The sequence below is a fragment of the Labeo rohita genome, unplaced genomic scaffold (genome assembly GCF_022985175.1).
Source record: "Labeo rohita strain BAU-BD-2019 unplaced genomic scaffold, IGBB_LRoh.1.0 scaffold_117, whole genome shotgun sequence".
NCBI lineage: Eukaryota > Metazoa > Chordata > Actinopteri > Cypriniformes > Cyprinidae > Labeo > Labeo rohita.
The window spans coordinates 208,885-228,689 of record NW_026127307.1 but is presented as its reverse complement, the minus strand read 5'-3'; the positions used below and the strand labels follow the sequence as shown (position 1 = coordinate 228,689).

Sequence of the window (19,805 nt, the reverse complement as noted above, 5' to 3'; positions counted from 1 at the left end):
AAACAAAGTGCTGTCTACCTTCTGGCCATCAGATTTTCGAACAGCCATTCTGACATGGCCATAGTGTCCCGGTCCCACGCAGCTCACCGTCCAGATCATATTTCAAATGTACTGTAAGACATATGACAATATATTTTAACATAAGCAAGACTGTTGTTGTGCCTGAAAGAACAGATCAAAAATCCATGTAAAAGAATGTGGATGGGTTTTTAAAAGAAGTTAGTTTTTCTTAATGTGGACAAAATCAGCTACTACTTTTAAGCTGGGTTATTGCTTCTTACTTTACATTCAGCACATTACATATATACTGCGCATTGCATTCTGGGTAGTCGCCACCATGTTTTGGGACACGCTAAATAGCGTACAATGACAATGAAGACAAATCACTAGAGGAAAAACGACTGCATTTGGGATAATATTTTTAAGAGCTGCTTGCACTTGCTTAGAATAAATGTACTAATATTTGAATCCATTGTGTTCATTCAAGCACTCAGTTGTGTGGCCAGAACACAACACATACACACTCACAGAAATCATACGGACGCCTTCCATATCGTAACACACACAGGACCAAATTAATTTCTCTTTTGCAGTTTTTAATAACTAGATGGCACTGACATATCTGCCAAATAAAATAAACACACTAGGGGAACCAGTGCTCTGCACATTTTGTGTGTATCTCAGATGTCTGTTCTTTTCAAAAGTAAGTGCCCTGTGAACTTGAAATATTCCGCCCTGAAACAATATAGTTAATTAGATGGCAGTTAAATTTAAAAAAAAAAATTAACAAATATTCCGCCCTGATTACAGTTCAAAAACTGTAAAGTCTTTAGTATTCTTTAAGAAAAGCCACTCAGCGAGCATTAAAGTGTGCAACACATGGATTTAATTGAATTTAAAGCTCTTCTTTCATCTATTATACATTCCTTCATCTAAAATGACAGAACAATGTGTTCCTTACATTTTTAAGCCACAAACTCTGTAAGATCTGTAGTGCAGCTTGAATATATTATTTTTGATTAACACAATTAAGAAAGTCTGTTCTGCAGTGTTGATTTTCACAAATCAATTTCAACATCAATAAGCTTCATGTCAATGCCACAATAAAATGTTGGAGCAGTTTAATGTTATGACTGTTTGGGCATCAAGTCTGTGAAATTAGTTACTATCATTTGTGTAAACCATTTGTGGCATGTATGATGACTTAATAATCATCTATAAATGTATATAAAGTAAGCATGTATTGAGTAAAAGACTAGTTAATCATTAACGAACGCTTTCAAATGACATAACATCATTATTATAAAGTGTCAAATATGATACAATGTTTTATTCTTACTTCCTGCTTACTCCTTTTTTTTTTCTTTTTTTTTCAAACATATTTGGCAACCTTGTTGACAAAATGAAAGTGAAAGCAGATGGTTTTGCATGCAGTGTTTACTCCTGAAGGGAACATTTTCTTTCTTTCTTTCTTTTTTTCATTCTGACAAACTGATCATCAAATGTTTTTTTGTTTGTTCATGTGTAAATTTACATGTATGTAATGTGAAACCAAGGACATTTTAAGATCTTGTCTAGTAGCCGAACATTTTTATCAAAGTCTTCAGCTGTGGAGCACAAAGGCACTTCCTTATTAATGTAAGTAAGCACAAAATACTAACTCAATCATGAAACACTCAAAAAAATATGATTAAATATGGACAAAAAGGGATTATAACATTTTAACATTTTATGCTCATGTTTGTTTGTTTTTTACTTTTATATTGTTGATATAATGGTCAGTGTAAATGAAAGTAACCTACTGTTGCTACAACGTATTCCACAGTTGTTAAAGCTTGAAATGAGTTTGTTTTTTACACTGTAGGTAAAATGAAATATAATAAATGTATTTTATATATATAACTCATGCATGGCCTTTCTTAATATAAGCAGAATATTTCACCTTTATGATTGAGAAAGGGAAGTCATCACTTTCTCAATGTAGTTACATATAAGTTGTTTAATATCACAATTACAATCAATAAACTGTCAGCAATCAGAGAGGGCTCTAGACTAACTTTTTGCACTGGTTGCACTGGTGTGCCTAACTTTTTCTTAGGTGCACCAGGCGCATCGCATTTAATTGCCATTTACAATTATTCTAATTATTTTTTTTGCATGATGATATGATGAATGGATGGTTCATTTTAATAGCAGATTCCGCTGATCTGCACATTCCTGCACACTTATATACGCTTATAATCACTTGTGCTTTTAAGCCAAGTCCACGCTAAAAATAACGTTAACTGAAATCTGGACGCGACTCTACGCAATCTCTGATGAAATCAGTTATGTGTTTGAACATCTACTGGATCCTTGGACAAAAGTTTACAGGGGTTCACCCAATTCTAATTGTAAAAGTCAAATTATGTACATTTTAATGTATTGTTTTCGTTATAATTTATTCACATTATTCACACAATTAGAAATGGTGGCCTGTCATGATTTTGGCTAATGCAGGACACTGAATGATGCGCATCAGAGGGGATTTAGAAGTGGGTATATGCAAAGCCGACTGATAAAGAAATGGGTATAAGCAGGTTCTGCACTACACCACTGCATATTACCCTACTCTATAGCATTAACACAGGCGTAACTCCCTTCAAACTTGATCTGGAATGTCACCTTTTCTGTCACAACTTCTCGAACAGGCGAACAGACACATAAACACACACACACACAAATGAAATTGCCTGATGAAAAAGTGTTTTAAAACTGGTTCACATTTTAGAAAATGTATTTAATATTTGCATCATTACTGATTTATCTCATCCACCCGCGACCCACCCGCAAATAATCAGAATGCATTTTTTATTACCCGACCCACCGACCCGCGGATTATCCGCAGCGCCGGCGGACATAACCGCTATCCGCGCATCACTAATTGCCGGTGTTGTGCCCAATTCTGACCCCCGCCAGATTACTACCCCCCTAGTTTGGGGTTAGGGTTAGGTGTGAGGGAGGGGTTAGGATTAGGGGTGGGGTTAGGATTAAGCAATCAGGGAGAGGGGGTAATAATTTGGCGGGGGTTGAAAATGGGCACAACACCAGTCATGGTCTTCCCACACTCCCTTCACTATCTCTGATTGGTTTAGACCACGATATGGACCTAATGTGTGTCTGTTGAACCACAGTTGTGGAGAATTTTTTTTTTCTTTCCCTCGAACGGCTGGTCGCACCATTGAGAAATTTAGTCGCACTCTAGAGCCCTATCAGAGAGGTAACAATGGCTGATTTATGTTCACTCACTCTAATCCTCAATAATCTTGAGTCTTTCCAACATACATCAGCGGACATGGACATTATATGTCTGTTTTTGGTCATCAAGTGCAGCATCTGATCTGGTTGCCAAATCTTTTATAAATGAACATCTGTGGATATTTGATAAACCTAAATTTATTCACAATGAATTTCATCTGATAACTATTCTTGGTATAAGGGAGAACATAAATTAAAATGTTTCTTTTCATTTTCTTTGATCATTATTTATTCATTGAATTCTCTTTCATTTCTTCACTTCCTCAAACACTGATTGAAACCAAATCTGTGGTTATCCTCATAATACATTTTAAAATACTCTAGTCTAAATGAGATTACAGTTACTTTTTATTGATTACATATTATTCACATAATAGCAATAAACAATTCAAAATTTATTGATTCTCACAAATTCTTCTTTTTCATAAATTAAAATTAAAATCACATTATTTCTAATTTGCATGTAATGCAGGGATTCACTTTTTTTTTATCAGCCAAACCTCTTTCACCTAATATATTTACTTTAAGTACCCCTGAGATTTTAAGGGGTTAAATTAATATCACATGCATGTTCACATGCTATTCTCTGACATTGGTTAATTGGTCTATGTTTCATGCTGTAAATAACAACAAATGGAACATATATTCTTTTTCTTTGCATTTTTATATCAATATGGTGCAAGATTATCCTATTTAAGTAGGTCAAAAATAGATCAAAAGTAATCGAAAGCAGTCAGGTTTTATTTTCTAACATGTGTGATGTACTGGATTAACAACAATTTTTACAATTATTATAATTTTTACAATTTACAAGGTACTGTGTCATATCTCTCAGAAGAAAGTAATGTATTTTTGTCTGTTGGTTTTCGAAACCACATAGTAGAAACTATATTTTTCATTTTAGATATAAATACATCTAAAAAAGAAGAAAAAAATAATAGATTTAAATATTTAAATGTATAGAAAGGTTTGCCTAAAGTAAACTTATATTTTAGGATGTTTACATATTTTTACTGGAAACAGAACATATAACTACTTATTTTTGCAGTGTAAATACAATTGTCTGAAATAAGTGTGAGCAGACCACAGGAGTTTTACTTGTCTGCATATGACACCATCAGCATGTGGACAGCAGCAGAACAGTGCAGTCATTAGACCTGTTCATACTGTTCAACCACAGATTGAGTCCATCAGTGTCTGTTATTGTTCTGACTGTGTTGCTGATCCATCAGCTGAATGAACTGTAGCAATTTAATCTCCACTGTGTGAATTTGGTTTAAGATTGAGTTGAATGATAAGAATTGTACAGAAGTGAATGTAAATGTATAGACTTTATGTTTTTCCATTTTATACAGACAGAATCAATTCTTCACAATCCAGAATAAAGCTGTTAAATTACTGTAGTTTTTTGGTGTTGTTTGTCTCTTCATCTAGAGTCAGTGGTGGAGATCAGAGTGTTGAAATCCATCATGGATGAAACATCTGGAGATGAAGATGTTTTCCCAAGATACAGGCACTCTGAGTAATACATCAAACTACCTTTTGTGTTATAAAAAAGTGTATGTTTTGTATTTAAAGTTGTGTATTTAAATAAGACCATAAAGCCTCCACAAGAGTTATTCATAAAAATATATTACCTATATTAAGATGTATATTAAGTATATTAAGCTTATTATTTTTCTCATCATAAAGGATTAAATCTGTTGTGTTTTAGTTCAGTTCATCAGAAGAGATCAGAAGCAGAGCCCAGCTGTGTGTCTGTGAAGAGTGACAGGTCTATGAAAGAGCCAATAACATTTAACAGTGGAGATTCACAGTTTGGTCTCAGGTAAAAAAATTGTATAAAAATGATTATAGCATGGCCTTTTAAATAATCATATAACAGTTCAGTTCATAATTTTTTATGAACAGTGTATGAAATTATTATAAAATGCCCTTTACAGTGAATTTGATAATAATAAATCTAGTTGATTTCTTGATAAACAGCAATTTCTGTAACAATGACTCAGAGGCGTGCGGATCCATTTGCAGGCAGTTTATTGACAAGACGTACAAATTTGTTTGTACGTCTTGTCAATAAACTGCCTGCAAATGGATCCAAACAACAAGCAGCGGTAATCGTAATCCGGGGACAGGCAGGCAGATCGGGGCAGGCGGCTGGAAACAGAGTCCGTAAATCAGGCGAGAGGGTCAGGGCAGGCAGCTAGAATCAAACACGAGGAGACAGTCCAAACGATAACTAGAGTGAACAAGGGAAAAACGCTCAGAAATGATCACCGTGGCAAATCAAGACTTCGCGAGTGACAACAGGAAGGACGCCATTTTATAGGAAGGGAAAGCGGGGCAAAGGTGAAGGGTCAAACCCAGGTATGGGGCACATGGGAATTGGAGTCCGAATCAATGGTTAATATTCAGGTGAAGGCTCCCTCCGGTGGTGTGGGAGAGATGCTGCGGGAGGCTCGCTTGTAACAATTACAAGGATTAATGGACCCACTTTATTTAAAATTTCTTTAACTACCGTGTACCAACATTTAAAATTAATCATCTGATACAATGCAATTATCGTACGCGCATATTACAGTGATGACGGTAGTTTCAGGAACAACACAGAGAGAACGCGCTTGCAGAGCGTGTTTCATTTAGACTAACAGGACTGAGAGATAATACAAAATGCTCGTGAATTTTTACTTGCTTATTTATTTGAATTTCTGCTTTAATATCCGTGTTATTTATCGGTGTCTTTGACGGTTGTCTGTTACAATATTTTTCTTAAATATTCACCTTTCAAATAATTGTTTTATGTAGATGAGTTACAGCAGAATTCGTAGAAAACAGACAAAATAATGTATTTAGTCTTTCTAAATACCAGAATTGATTTTTAATTGGTTTTCCTGTTCAAAAGTAACAGTTATTCTTCAATGAATGTTTTCTATAATGAGGTTTGACGTCTGCTTTGAAAGAGAGGGCAAATAAAAAAAATGTTCACAATGGAAAAAAAAGTTAAACAACATGCCTTTATTTCACTCCAGAGACCTATGAAAAATAAATTCTAGTAAGTATAAAACGCCATGGTCAGTTTTTATCCCATATAACGTGCACACATTATATGAATTAAAAAAAAAAAAAACTTTTTTGAGATATAAGATATTACTGCACTTTAGAGGGGTATAAAGACCCCATTTCTAATAAGTAGAAAAAAACAATGATCAGTTCTTATTCAGGACGTTCCATACTATATACACACCACGTTTGAAACTATTTTACTGCAGCATTTATGAGATATTTGACATTATTACACTTTAGAGGGGTATAAAGGCCCCATTTCTAATAAGTAGAAAAAAACAACCACCAGTTCTTATTCAGGACGTCCCATACTATATACACACCACATATGAAACTATTTTACTGCAGCATTTTTTAGATATGGGGCGTTATTACATTTTAAAGGGGTATAAAGACCCCATTTCTAATAAGTAGAAAAAAACAATGATCAGTTCTTATTCAGGACGTCCCATACTATATACACACCTCATATGAAACTATTTTACTGTATCATTTTTGAGATGTGGGGCTTTATTACAATTTAAAGGGGTATAAAGAACCCATTTCTAATAAGTAGAAAAAAACAATGATCAATTATTATTCAGGACATCCCATTCTATACGCACACCACATATGAAACTATTTTACTGCAGCATTTTTTTAGATATGGGGAATTATTACATTTTAAAGGGGTATAAAGACCCCATTTCTAATAAGCAGAAAAAAACAACCACCAGTTCTTATTCAGGACGTCCCATACTATACGCACACCACATATGAAACTATTTTACTGCAGCATTTTTGAGATGTGGGGCATTATTACATTTTAAAGGGGTATAAAGACCCCATTTCTAATAAGTAGAAAAAAACAATGATCAGTTCTTATTCAGGACACCCATACTATACGCACACGACACATGGAACTATTTTACTGTATCGTTTTTGAGATATGGGGCATTATTACATTTTAGAGGGATATAAAAACCCCATTTCTAATAAGTAGAAAAAAACAACCACCAGTTCTTATTCAGGACGTCCCATACTATACGCACACCTCATATGGAACTATTTTACTGCAGTATTTATGAGATATTTGACATTATTACACTTTAGAGGGGTATAAAGACCCCATTTCTAATAAGTAGGAAAAAAACAATGATCAGTTCTTATTCAGGACGTCCCATACTATACGCACACCACATATGAAGCTATTTTACTGCAGCATTTATGAGATATTTGACATTATTACACTTTAGAGGGGTATAAAGGCCCCATTTCTAATAAGTAGAAAAAAACAACCACCAGTTCTTATTCAGGACATCCCATACTATATGCACACCACATATGAAACTATTTTACTGTATCATTTTTGAGATATGGGTCATTATTACATTTTAAAGGGGTATAAAGACCCCATTTCTAATAAGCAGAAAAAAACAATGGTCAGTTCTTACATGGGACGTCCCATACTATACTTACACCTCATATCAAACCATTTTACTGCAGTGTTTTGGACATACGGGACATATAACACTTTAAAGGCCTATAAAGACCCCTTTTCTAATAAGTAGAAAAAAACAATGGTCAGTTCTTATACGGGATGTCCCATACTATAATTACACGACATATGAAACTATTTTACTGCAGCATTTCTGAGATATGGGACATTATTACACTTTAAAGACCTATAAAGACCCCATTTCTAATAAGTAGAAAAAAACAATGGTCAGTTCTTATACGGGACGTCCCATACTATACTTGCACCTCATTTCAAACCATTTTACTGCAGTGTTTTGGAGTTACAGGAAATTATTACACTTTAAAGGCCTATAAAGACCCCATTTCTAATAAGTAGGAAAAAACAATGGTCAATTCTCATAGGGGACGTCTCACAGTATATCCACACCTCATATCAAACCATTTTACTGTAGCGTTTTGGAGATATGGGACATTATTAAAATTTAGCAGCCTATAAACACCAAATTTTTAATATGTAGAACAAAATAATAACAGTTCTCATAGGGGACGTCTCACACGATATCCACACCTCATATCAAACCATTTTACTGCAGTGTTTTGGAGATATAGGACATTATTACACTTCAGAGCCCTATAGAGACCTAATTTCTAATAAGCTGAAAAATATAATGGGCAATTCTTATAGGGGACATCCCACAATATATGCACACATTATCTCAAACTATTTCACTGCAGCATTTTATAGATATGTGACATTATTACCCTTAAAATGCCTTATTAAAAATGGGGTCTTTATGCCCCTCTAAAGTGTAATAATATCCAAAATCTCATAAATGCTGCAGTAAAATAGATTCATATGTGGTGTGCGTATAGTATGGGACGTCCTGAATAAGAACTGATCATTGTTTTTTTCTACTTATTAGAAATGGGGTCTTTATACCCCTTTAAAATGTAATAATGCCCCATATCTCAAAAATGATACAGTAAAATAGTTTCATATGAGGTGTGTATATAGTATGGGATGTCCTGAATAAGAACTGATCATTGTTTTTTTATACTTATTAGAAACGGGGTCTTTATACCCCTTTAAAATGTAATAATGCCCCATATCTCAAAAATGATACAGTAAAATAGTTTCATATGTGGTGTGCGTATAGTATGGGACATCCTGAATAACAACTCGTGGTTGTTTTTTTCTACTCATTAGAAATGGGGTCTTTATACCCCTCTAAAGTGTAATAATGTCCAATATATAAAAAAATGCTGCAGTAAAATAGTTTCAAACGTGGTGTGTATATAGTATGGAACGTCCTGAATAAGAATTGATCATTGTTTTTTTCTACTTATTAGAAATGGGGTCTTTATACCCCTCTAAAGTGCAGTAATATCTTATATCTCAAAAAAGTTTTTTTTTTTTTAATTCATATAATGTGTGCACATTATATGGGATAAAAACTGACCATGGCGTTTTATACTTACTAGAATTTATTTTTCATAGGTCTCTGGAGTGAAATAAAGGCATGTTGTTTAACTTTTTTTTCCATTGTGAACATTTTTTTATTTGCCCTCTCTTTCAAAGCAGACGTCAAACCTCATTATAGAAAACATTCATTGAAGAATAACTGTTACTTTTGAACAGGAAAACCAATTAAAAATCAATTCTGGTATTTAGAAAGACTAAATACATTATTTTGTCTGTTTTCTACGAATTCTGCTGTAACTCATCTACATAAAACAATTATTTGAAAGGTGAATAATTAAGAAAAATATTGTAACAGACAACCGTCAAAGTCACCGATAAATAACACGGATATTAAAGCAGAAATGCAAATAAATAAGCAAGTAAAAATTCACGAGCATTTTGTATTATCTCTCAGTCCTGTTAGTCTAAATGAAACACGCTCTGCAAGCGCGTTCTCTCTGTGTTGTTCCTGAAACTACCGTAATCACTGTAATATGCGCGTACGATAAAATCAATCGCGGCTGGCTTGACCGCAGTCTTAAAGGAATAGGCTGCGCTGCGCCTGGGAGTGAGCACAGTAGTACAGATAATGAGCTCAGATGGGGAAGACTGTAGCTACACTACCTCTTGTTGGATTTATACAAATTAAATAAACACAAATTTTGTTTTCGATTCCTAGTTATTTTGCACAAGCAGTTTGCAACGTTTTGTTGTTATTGTGGAAGTACACAAAATAAAGCAGACATTTATATTTCTTTCCTCTGCTATAGGGATCGCGCCGGCGCCGCCGACCCGAGAAGTGCAGTGTTGCGTTTATGACATATTTGCAAGAAATAGCCTATGCAACAGCCAAACCTTCAGAAACTTAATTGTGACTAATTTGCAAAGGGGGACATCGGATGAACTCTTATTCTGCACGATGGGGACAGACAGTAAAGACAGAATCCAAAAAAAAGATTTACAGGCCCGCCCACGCACAAATAAAAAGCGCTCTTTCACAAATCTAGCTTAATTTTCGTTTGTCCATTTTTCAAACTGAATGAAATAATAATAGTAATAATTATTATTATTATTATTTTTATCATCATCATAATACAATCAAACTAATTTTTGTCATTTTTCTTTTATCTCTTTCCGAATATTTCGATTTGAATCGACTATTCAACAATAACCGTTTTGATCTGATCATCTTAAACGAGTCATATCCTCTGGGTCTGAGTGCAGTTATTGGATTATATTGTAGACAGATTGGTCTGCAACTGATACCATTACATTAAACTGCATTTAAAATAACATGATCCATCACGCTGACTGGCAATGAAATTGACTACACGTTCAGGGTCGCTATATTGTCTTCGACAATGAAGTTGCAGACGGGCCAGCCTTCTTCTCAAGTGTCGAACACTTGTGTGTAAGTTGTCAATGACTGACAGACACAGATCTATTTCAGTATGAGTGAGTCCCTGATCAAAATAAAAGCGAATACGATCATCCATGATGCTGCAATGATGCTGCCTGATGTTCTTATGCAGGATACGCAGAGAAAAGTCGTGATAACGAGAAAACATCTTTTGTTATGTCGAGAAAACGAGAAAACTAAGTCGTGATAACGAGAAAACAACTTTTGTTATATCGGGATCACGAGAAAACAACTATTTATGTCGAGATCACAAGAAAATTAAGACGTGATCCCGAGAAAACAAGACGAAAAAAATTAAAATGCATGGCCGCTTAGAATTTCCGTATATTGCACAACATTTTATATTATCATATTATCACAGTTCAGTTCACAGGTTTTGTATAAACACAGTGTATGAAATAATTATAAAGTGCAACTTCAAGTGAATTTGATAAATGTATAGTTGATTTGTTGCATACAGCCATTTAAAGGATAAACATTAATCTCTCTCAGTTTTAGTCCATCAAGAGCGAAGTCCAGCTGTGTGTCTATGAAGAGTGACGGTTCTGTGATTCAACCATTAGATTTTAAGAATGGAGATACACAGCCTGATCTCAGGTATTACATTTCTGTAAAAGATATGATCTGAAAATATGAGACAGAATATATAAGACATTGTGCTCATTAGCTAATGTGGTCATGTGGAATATTTATTTTACAGTCATGATGTCTACAACACATTTAAAACAAATCTGCTGAAGAAGTTTGAGTGTCTGTATGAGGGAACAGCAATACAGGGAAACCCAACACTGCTGAATGAGATCTACACAGAGCTCTACATCACAGAGAGTGAGAGTGGAGAGATCAATAATGAGCATGAGGTGAGACAGATTGAGACACAATCCAGGAGAGCAGCAACAGAGGACACAGCCATCAAGTGCCATGACATCTTTAGACCTTTACCTGGACAAGACAAACCCATCAGAACTGTGCTGACAAAAGGTGTCGCTGGCATTGGAAAAACAGTCTCTGTGCAGAAGTTCATTATGGACTGGGCTGAAGGGAAAGACAATCAGGACATCCAGCTCATATTTCCACTTCCTTTCAGAGAAATCAACTTCATGAAGGAAAAAAAACTCAGTCTTTCAGATCTTCTTAATTTCTTTTTCCCCGAAACAAAGGAAATGGAAATATCTAGTGAAGAATATAAAGTGTTGTTCATCTTTGATGGTCTGGATGAGTGTCGTCTGTCTCTGGACTTTAAGAGCGAAGTGAAAGTGTGTAATATATCTGAATCAGTCTCAGTGGACGTGCTACTGATGAACCTCATTGTGGGGAATCTGCTTCCCTCTGCTCTCATCTGGATCACCTCCAGACCAGCAGCAGCTGATCTCATTCCCTCTGAGTTTGTCCATCGAGTGACAGAGGTACGAGGCTTCAGTGAGCCACAGAAGGAGGAATATTTCAGGAAGAGAATCAGTGATCAGAGTCTGGCCAACAGGATCATCTCACACCTGAAGTCATCAAGGAGCCTCTACATCATGTGTCACATCCCAGTGTTCTGCTGGATCTCAGCCGCTGTTCTAGAGAAGATGTTGAGTCAAGCAGAGAGTGGAGAGATTCCCAAGACTCTCACTCAAATGTACACACACTTCCTGATCCTTCAGACCAACATCAAACATGACAAGGACTATGAGAAGAAAGTGAAGGATGAAGACATGATTCTCAAACTGGGGAAACTGGCTTTTCAGCAGCTTGTGAAAGGCAATCTGATCTTCTATGATGAAGACCTGAGAGAGTGTGGCATTAATGTGACAGAAGCATCAGTGTACTCAGGATTGTGCACTCAGATCTTCAGAGAAGAGTTGGGTTTGTATCAGGGGAAAGTCTTCTGCTTTGTTCATCTGAGCCTTCAGGAACATCTAGCAGCTCTATATGCACACCTCTCCTTTACGACCAACAACATCAATGTGTTTGACCAAACCAAAAAAAATATTTACTCTAGGGACTTCAGGTCAATATCTAAGCTGCATCAGAGAGCTGTGAATGAGGCTTTACAGAGTAAGAATGGGCATCTGGATCTTTTCCTGCGTTTTCTTCTGGGTCTCTCAGAGGAGTCCAATCAGACTCTCTTACGAAAACTACTGACACAGACAGGAAGCTGCTCCTATAGCAAAAATGAAACAGTTCCATACATCAAATTGAAGATCACAAATAATAGCTCTCCAGAGAAATCAATCAATCTGTTTCACTGTCTGAATGAACTGGGTGATGATTCACTGATGCAGGAGATCCAAGATTATCTGAAATCTGGAGAAATAAGAGAAACCAAACTCTCTTCTTCACAGTGGTCAGCTCTGGTTTTTGTGTTGCTGACATCAGAGCAGAAGATGGATGTTTTTGATCTGAAACAGTTTATTGGAAAAAAACATACAGCAGATGAAGTTCTTCAGTATTTGTTACCTGTGGTTAAAGAATCCAGATCAGTTCGGTAAGCAACACTAAAAACAATCAAAACAATCACTCCACTTTAAAAACTTGACCACATATATGTGACTATCGCAAGCCATTTTAACATTTAATCTAAAAGCCGTACTAGTATCTATTTTCATGCTACTAGTACTTATTTTTTAGATACTAGTCTCTTTTCCATTAAGTACTAGTATTTAGTCAGTAGCTACTAGTGCTTATTCTTTAGGTGCTAGTGTTTATTCTTTAGCTACTAGTGTCTTTTGTAAAGTTACTAGTACTTATTCATTAGATACTAGTTCTTATGTTTTAGATACTAGTACTTATTCCAGTGGTGACTAGTATTTAATTACAATCTTCCTGTTAAGAAAAGATAGAACTAGTACTTATTTTTAGTTACTAGTAACTTTTTAGACCAAAGATATCCTGGACTTAATAGATACTAGTACTTTCTGAATTTGCATTTCTGGCAGTATGGTAATTGTATGTTGAATATTAATGAAACAGCAACATATAGGATAGAGAATAGCGAGGAAACAGATGTACTTTTTTGAGGAAACAACATAGAAAAAACAATAGTTTGTACTCAATCACATAGAAAACATTTTTGGCAGTTTTGTAGACAATGTAATTTCGTAAACATAGTAGCCTAACGGGTTTTTTTTTTTTTCATCGGGTGCCATCTGGTGGCAGAATGGAGAAAAGACCAATTTTTATCATCTATTAATTTCCACATTTTCCTCCAGTAAAAACAATAAATATCATATTAGGGCTGTACATTGACTTGTATATAGCACTGGTGCTAAAGACATTGAATGTTTTTTACATAAATATTCTGTACAGGGTATACAAAATCCTAACCCTTATCATTTTCATACAAACATTTTCTTTATTTGAAAAAAAAGGCCCAAAAAATATTTATTAAAACACACACACACCAGGTGTGCTGTATTTGTAGGGCTACACATAAAAACAACAACAGCAACAACAACAACAAAAAAAAAAAAAACATTTAAGCATTTAAGAATAAATACAATTAATATAGCTGCAAGAAAAGTAAAAAAAAAAGTACAATTTTCTACAGTGGAGAAAGGATTTGCGTTTACCTCAAAGTTCTTAATTATCTTTGCAATTTTTACCCAAATCAGGATTTTGTGAGCAATAATGAGTACTCAATTAAAGTAATTTTCTTTTTCATTCATACTCATCGCTGGAGGGCGCCCTCCACAAATGAGACTCACTGATGACGTTCCAGGAAATCCCTTCAATGGATAAAGGCATTCATTCAGCTTTTGCTGTAGATGTAGCCTAGTAGCCAAATAACATGCATATAGAGGTTTTAATTATAAAACATGAATAAAATAAACAATTACTGCAACAATATATGGCTTTCTGTGTTCTTCAAGACATCTCAGGCACTTTTATAAGAATAAAGTAAATTTAAAATGCAATGCTAACCAACATAGCTTTTATCACTTTTTAGAATAATATAAAGTGGCATGATTTCTGCCTCATTCTGTTTAATAAAACCATGTCAGATCACAAAAATAAGTTATTTCAAAGTCTCGACTGATGTTGTGATGTGTATTTGGGCTAAACATATCATTATACATTTGTTGGACAACATGTTTGTAATCTTTCCTTGTACAAAGCCAGTTAGCCAGTTAGCCCTACTTAGCAATCAAATTAATTCAGCATATTAATGTATTGTATTACTCTGATTTTTGTATTGTTGTGGACTCTGATTGGACAGTGGAGAGGTACTCATGTTTATGTAATGATCTTTTTAAAAGAAGATATCTCTGAAGACATTCTTACTAGTAGGTTAAAGATATCTCCAAATGAACAGGGAAGGGTAGTTATTCTGTTTTTGATATCATTGTTTCATTTCTGACTAGTAATTATTGCAATAGTGACTAGTATCTATTTAAATATTACTAGTAAGCATTCATTAGATACTAGTACTTATTTAATAGATACTAGTACTAATTCATTAGATACTACTAACTATTTAATGGATACTAGTAGTTATTCATTAGGTACTAGTACTTACTTATTAAACACTAGTATCTTTCATAATTATTACTAGAAACAATTTTTTATCTTACTAGTCAGATCTGCTTTTTTACTAGTCTTAAGTTATGACTAGTCTTGTCACGAATCTGGTCGGTGTCCCGCTGTCCGCTCACCACCAGATGTCACTCTCATCCCATCATCACACTCTGACTCTTGTACCACACCCCGGACTACATCTCCCGTCATGCATCACGCTGATTGCGTCAGCACATGTGACCAATCAGCAGCACCATAAAAGCCCCGGTCTTTCCCCATGCTAGTCACGGATTGTTGTATTGTTCTATTCCCATTGTTAGCGTTTCCTAGTTTCTTGTTCCGAGTTCCTAGTTCCCAGTGTTTTTGTTTTTCCCACCTGGTTATCTCATTTTGTCTGTCTAGCCGCCTGCCTTTTTGGACTATCTCTCGTTATTGGAATATTCTCTACGATTGCCTGTGATATTCCTGTCTGCTCCTGCTTCTACCCTGCCTGTACGAACATGTCTTTGTCTCGCCCCTTCAATAAAAGCTTGCGTATGGATCCGCTCGCCTCTCGCCTCTCATTCCCGGTTACAAGTCTGAATGGCCACAGTAGAGTTCAATTAAACATTTTACTAGTAAAATAAAAAATCTTACTAGTAACATTTCAAATAAGTACTAGTATCTAATAAATTTGTACTACTATCTTTTGAATAAATACTTGTTGCTAATCAATAAGTACTAGTAAGTAACAAATAAGAACTAGTATCTAATTACAAGGTACTAGTACCTATTAAATAAGTACTAGTATCAAATAAATAATAACTAGTATATAATGAATAAATACTAGTATGTAATAATTAAGAACTAGTATCTATTTAATAGGTTAGAGTATCTAATAAATAAATACTAGTATGTAATGATTAAGTACTAGTATCCAATAATAGGTACTAGTATCTAATGTTGAACTACTAGTACATAAAAATTATGTACTAGTCAAAACTGAAAAGTTGATATCTCATTGACAGATCACATAGAAATCAATGGTAAAATGTAAAATATTTTACTAGTAACAACAGAATAGTTACTAGTCACTATTGAAATAAGTACTAGTATCTAATAAATAAGTACTAGTATCTATTTAATAGATACTAGTATCTAATGAATAAGTACTAGTATGTATTAATTAAGTACTAGTATCTAAAAAATAAGAACTAGTATCTAATGAATAAGTACTAGTATCTTTTACAAAGGTACTAGTAGCTAAACAACAAGCACTAGTAGCTAAAGAATAAGCACTAGTAGCTAATGAATAAGTACTAGTACTTAATGGAAAATATACTAGTAACTAAAAAATAAGTACTAGTAGCATGAAAATAGATACTAGTACTGCTTTTAGATTAAATGTTAAAACGGCTTGCCATAATGTGACCATATAAACACTTTTTTACACATTGTTAATGTGCAAACAATGCATTAATTATAAAACTAATTAAATAAAACTAATTAAATAATTATTTAAAGTAACAAACAGTCAATGGTAACACTTTAGTATAGGAACCAATTCTCACTATTAAATAGTTGCTTATTAGCATGCCTATTAATAACTTACTGGCTCTTTATTAGTACTTATAAAGCACATATTCTGCATTACCATATTCTACATCCCTAATCCTACCAAATACCTAAACTTAACAACTACCTTACTAACTATTAATAAGCAGCAAATTAGGAGTTTATTGAGGCAGTTAGTTAATAGTTTGTTAACCCTTAAACAGGCAACGCGCACCACAGGATTCATGATCTTTAGTCTCTTGTAGGAGACGTGAGGAAGAAATTTTCATCCAATACTGTTAGTATTATCATAGTTGAGGTTGTTTGGAGTATGGGGGTCATGTGACATTTTCTGTGGTAGTTTTGTCAGTTTGACCTAAAGCCAACATGTACATCAATGAGACTGGACATTTAGAAAATGTAGACAGTAGGCGTATATAAATCTTAAGTTTTTTTCAGCAGATGCAATACTGTATTAATACTGTATTAATTTTAACCATTGTCTTGAGATGTTGAAAAAGAAAATTCAGTCATATGTTGTTCATGTTGTTTATGTTTTGAAATGTGAATATCCCCTAAGATTTGTTGCCAGATTAGGGTATAAAAACAGGATTATCCTCAATGTTGACAATGAATGGTGTCACAAGGTAAACTGTTCCCCCTGTTCTAGTTACTGGGGTGGTGTGGCTTGGTGAGTGCATGAGGGGTCGTGTGGGGTGGGGTGTTTTTAGGGGGTTTGGTGTTCCCCCTTGGTGGTTATGGGGGATGGCGGGGGGCCTAAAAATCACAGAAAATACACAGTAATCACAGAAAATATAAGCAGAACCCCTTGATAAAAAAAAAAAAATCTCTCTGAGGGTTGTGGAGGGGGGTGTTTGGGGATTATAAGTCGCATCAAGATGAGTGGATCCCCCTCAGTAGAAATCGCATTCCAGGGCCAGAGGCCCTTGGGAAGAGCCTTATAGGCCCCTCCTGGCCTCTGGGCCCCCTGTACACAGTCCCCTTTTTATTTATTTTGAGTTTAAAAATTGTGCAAATATTAATATTTGCATGTAAAACTGATATTATTACATGTAGTTGACTACATTTTGCATTTGATCAAATAAGATCAAAATCTACTGAATCATCCTCAGTTTCTTCTTTCTCAAAAACTCCACTGATGAGCCATTGGTTTGGTGCATGAAAATAAAGGCCCTGAGATTTTGGTTCCCCTTCAGTCGTTTCACTACGATGTTACATATGGAAACTCGCTTGAGAGTCCAATCATCTCTGAGCCTTATTCGAAAGGCCAATGAACATTGGCGAGTAGTATTTGCATGTCGAGCCACTCCCCCGTACATACGGGTATATAAGATGGTGGCATGCAACCACTCATTCAGATTTTCGCTTCAGAGCCTCGTCTCGAGTCTAGAAGACAAGAAAAAAGAAGAGTTCCTGTAAAAGAGTTTGTGCTCTCGCTCTGCTGGCGTGCTGCCAACATTAAAAGAGCTTAATCTAAAAGAGCATTTGGCAGCCGCCAGCGAGATCCTGCGGGCTGCCGTTGTCACGGCAAGAAGAGCCACCTTGCGATCCAGCGAGCTTCCCCGTTTGAGTGCACAGTTGTGCCGCGGTCCTCCCTGGGCAAACCGGGATCTAAAAGAGCTAATTTCTCACGGCTGTCGAGGGCATTTTTCCCGGGATGTCTCTCCAGCCGTGCGCTTCTGCATGCGCCAGTTTCCTCGCCTCGCTGGACGGACATGATCACTGCCTCACGTGCCTGGGCCGAGAGCACGCTGAGGCAGCGTTCACGGATGGTTCATGCATTCATTGCGAACGCATGGCCAGGTTAAAGTCCCACCGCTCGTTCGCGAGAAGGCTCCCCTCGTTGCCTTCCCGTGGTAAGTCGTTAAGCCGTCAAGGTTTTTCGGCTGCCGCGGCGAGGCACTTGGGGGACTTGCAGGTGATTGTGCAGAACGTTCCGCCGGCCAGCAAAGCCCCGCGGACTTCTGCATCACCGTGCGGTCCCGTTGAGTGGCCAGAGCAGTTCACTTCCCCGCATGACGGGCCGAGTGTCTCCTTTGGTGCTCCTCAGGAGGTAGAGATGTCTGCTTCAGCATCAGAGAGGGAGTCAGAAGGTGAGGCGGACGTCCCGGCGGGTCAGCGCCCCTCTGACGCCGAACTTTCGGCTATGCTCCTCCGAGCTGCCAAGGAGATTGGTCTGGAGGTGCCTAAGACACCTCCGGCCGATCCTTCGAGGCTGGATGATTGGTTTCTGGGGAGGTCACCCGCGGCACCGCCGCGCTCCCCCCCAGTACCTTTCTTCCCGGAGGTGCACGAGGAGCTGGTGAGGACGTGGCGGGCTCCATATTCATCTCGCCCACGCCCCAGCTCCTCTCCCCTCGCCACCCTCGACGGCGGGGCAGCCAAGGGTTATGTGGCGGTCCCTCAGGTTGAGTACGCTGTCGCGGTGCATTTATGCCCGCGGGGCGCCGCCACCTGGCGGGATCGGCCCCATCTCCAGGGAGTGTAAACTTTCGTCTGCTCTCGCGGGCAGGGCTTACCACGCCGCTGGACAGGCTGCCACTGCCCTGCACGCCATGGCCAGAGATGTCCGATTGCAGTAGTGCTTTCCTTCCTGCAGGAGAAGTTGGAGCGCAGGCTGTCCCCTTCGACTCTCAAAGTGTACGTTGCTGCCATCGCAGTGTATCACAATGCAGTGGATGGAGCATCCCTTGGTAAGCACCAACTGGTCCTGAGGTTCCTTAGAGGTGCGAGAAGAGTTAATCCCCCTAGACCGCACCTTATACCCTCTTGGGATCTCGCCGTCACCCTCCAGGGTCTACACCAAGCAGTTCTTTGTCTGATATGGAGGTCAGCAGAAAGGCAATGCTGTCTCCAAACAGAGGTTGGCCCATTGGGTGGTAGATGCCATCTCCGTCATATCAAAACCAGGGAGAGCCATGCCCCTTAGGTGTTCATGCCCACTCCACAAGGAGTGTTGCCTCATCCTATGCGTTGGCTCATGGCGCCTCACTAGCAGATATCTGTAGAGCTGCGGGCTGGGCGACACCTAATACCTTCGCTAGTTTCTAC

At 36.9% G+C, this 19,805-nt stretch overlaps 1 protein-coding gene and 1 long non-coding RNA gene across 2 annotated transcripts in view; both read left to right on the top strand.

The window, feature by feature from the left end:
- Window positions 1-1,430: 1,430 nt before the first annotated feature.
- LOC127157700 (uncharacterized) lies at window positions 1,431-5,104 on the top strand. The gene is made up of 3 exons (XR_007825974.1): window positions 1,431-1,638; window positions 4,732-4,819; window positions 5,012-5,104. It is a non-coding gene; the product is annotated as an uncharacterized LOC127157700 (long non-coding RNA).
- Window positions 5,105-10,641: 5,537 nt separating this feature from the next.
- LOC127157703 (NACHT, LRR and PYD domains-containing protein 3) overlaps window positions 10,642-19,805 on the top strand; it is a 48,603-nt gene continuing 39,439 nt past the window's right edge. Inside the window, exons 1-3 of the mRNA XM_051100962.1 lie at window positions 10,642-10,691; window positions 11,193-11,297; window positions 11,401-13,170. Of these exons, the coding sequence (XP_050956919.1) occupies window positions 10,642-10,691; window positions 11,193-11,297; window positions 11,401-13,170 (1,925 nt within the window). The remainder of the gene's footprint in view (window positions 10,692-11,192; window positions 11,298-11,400; window positions 13,171-19,805) is intronic.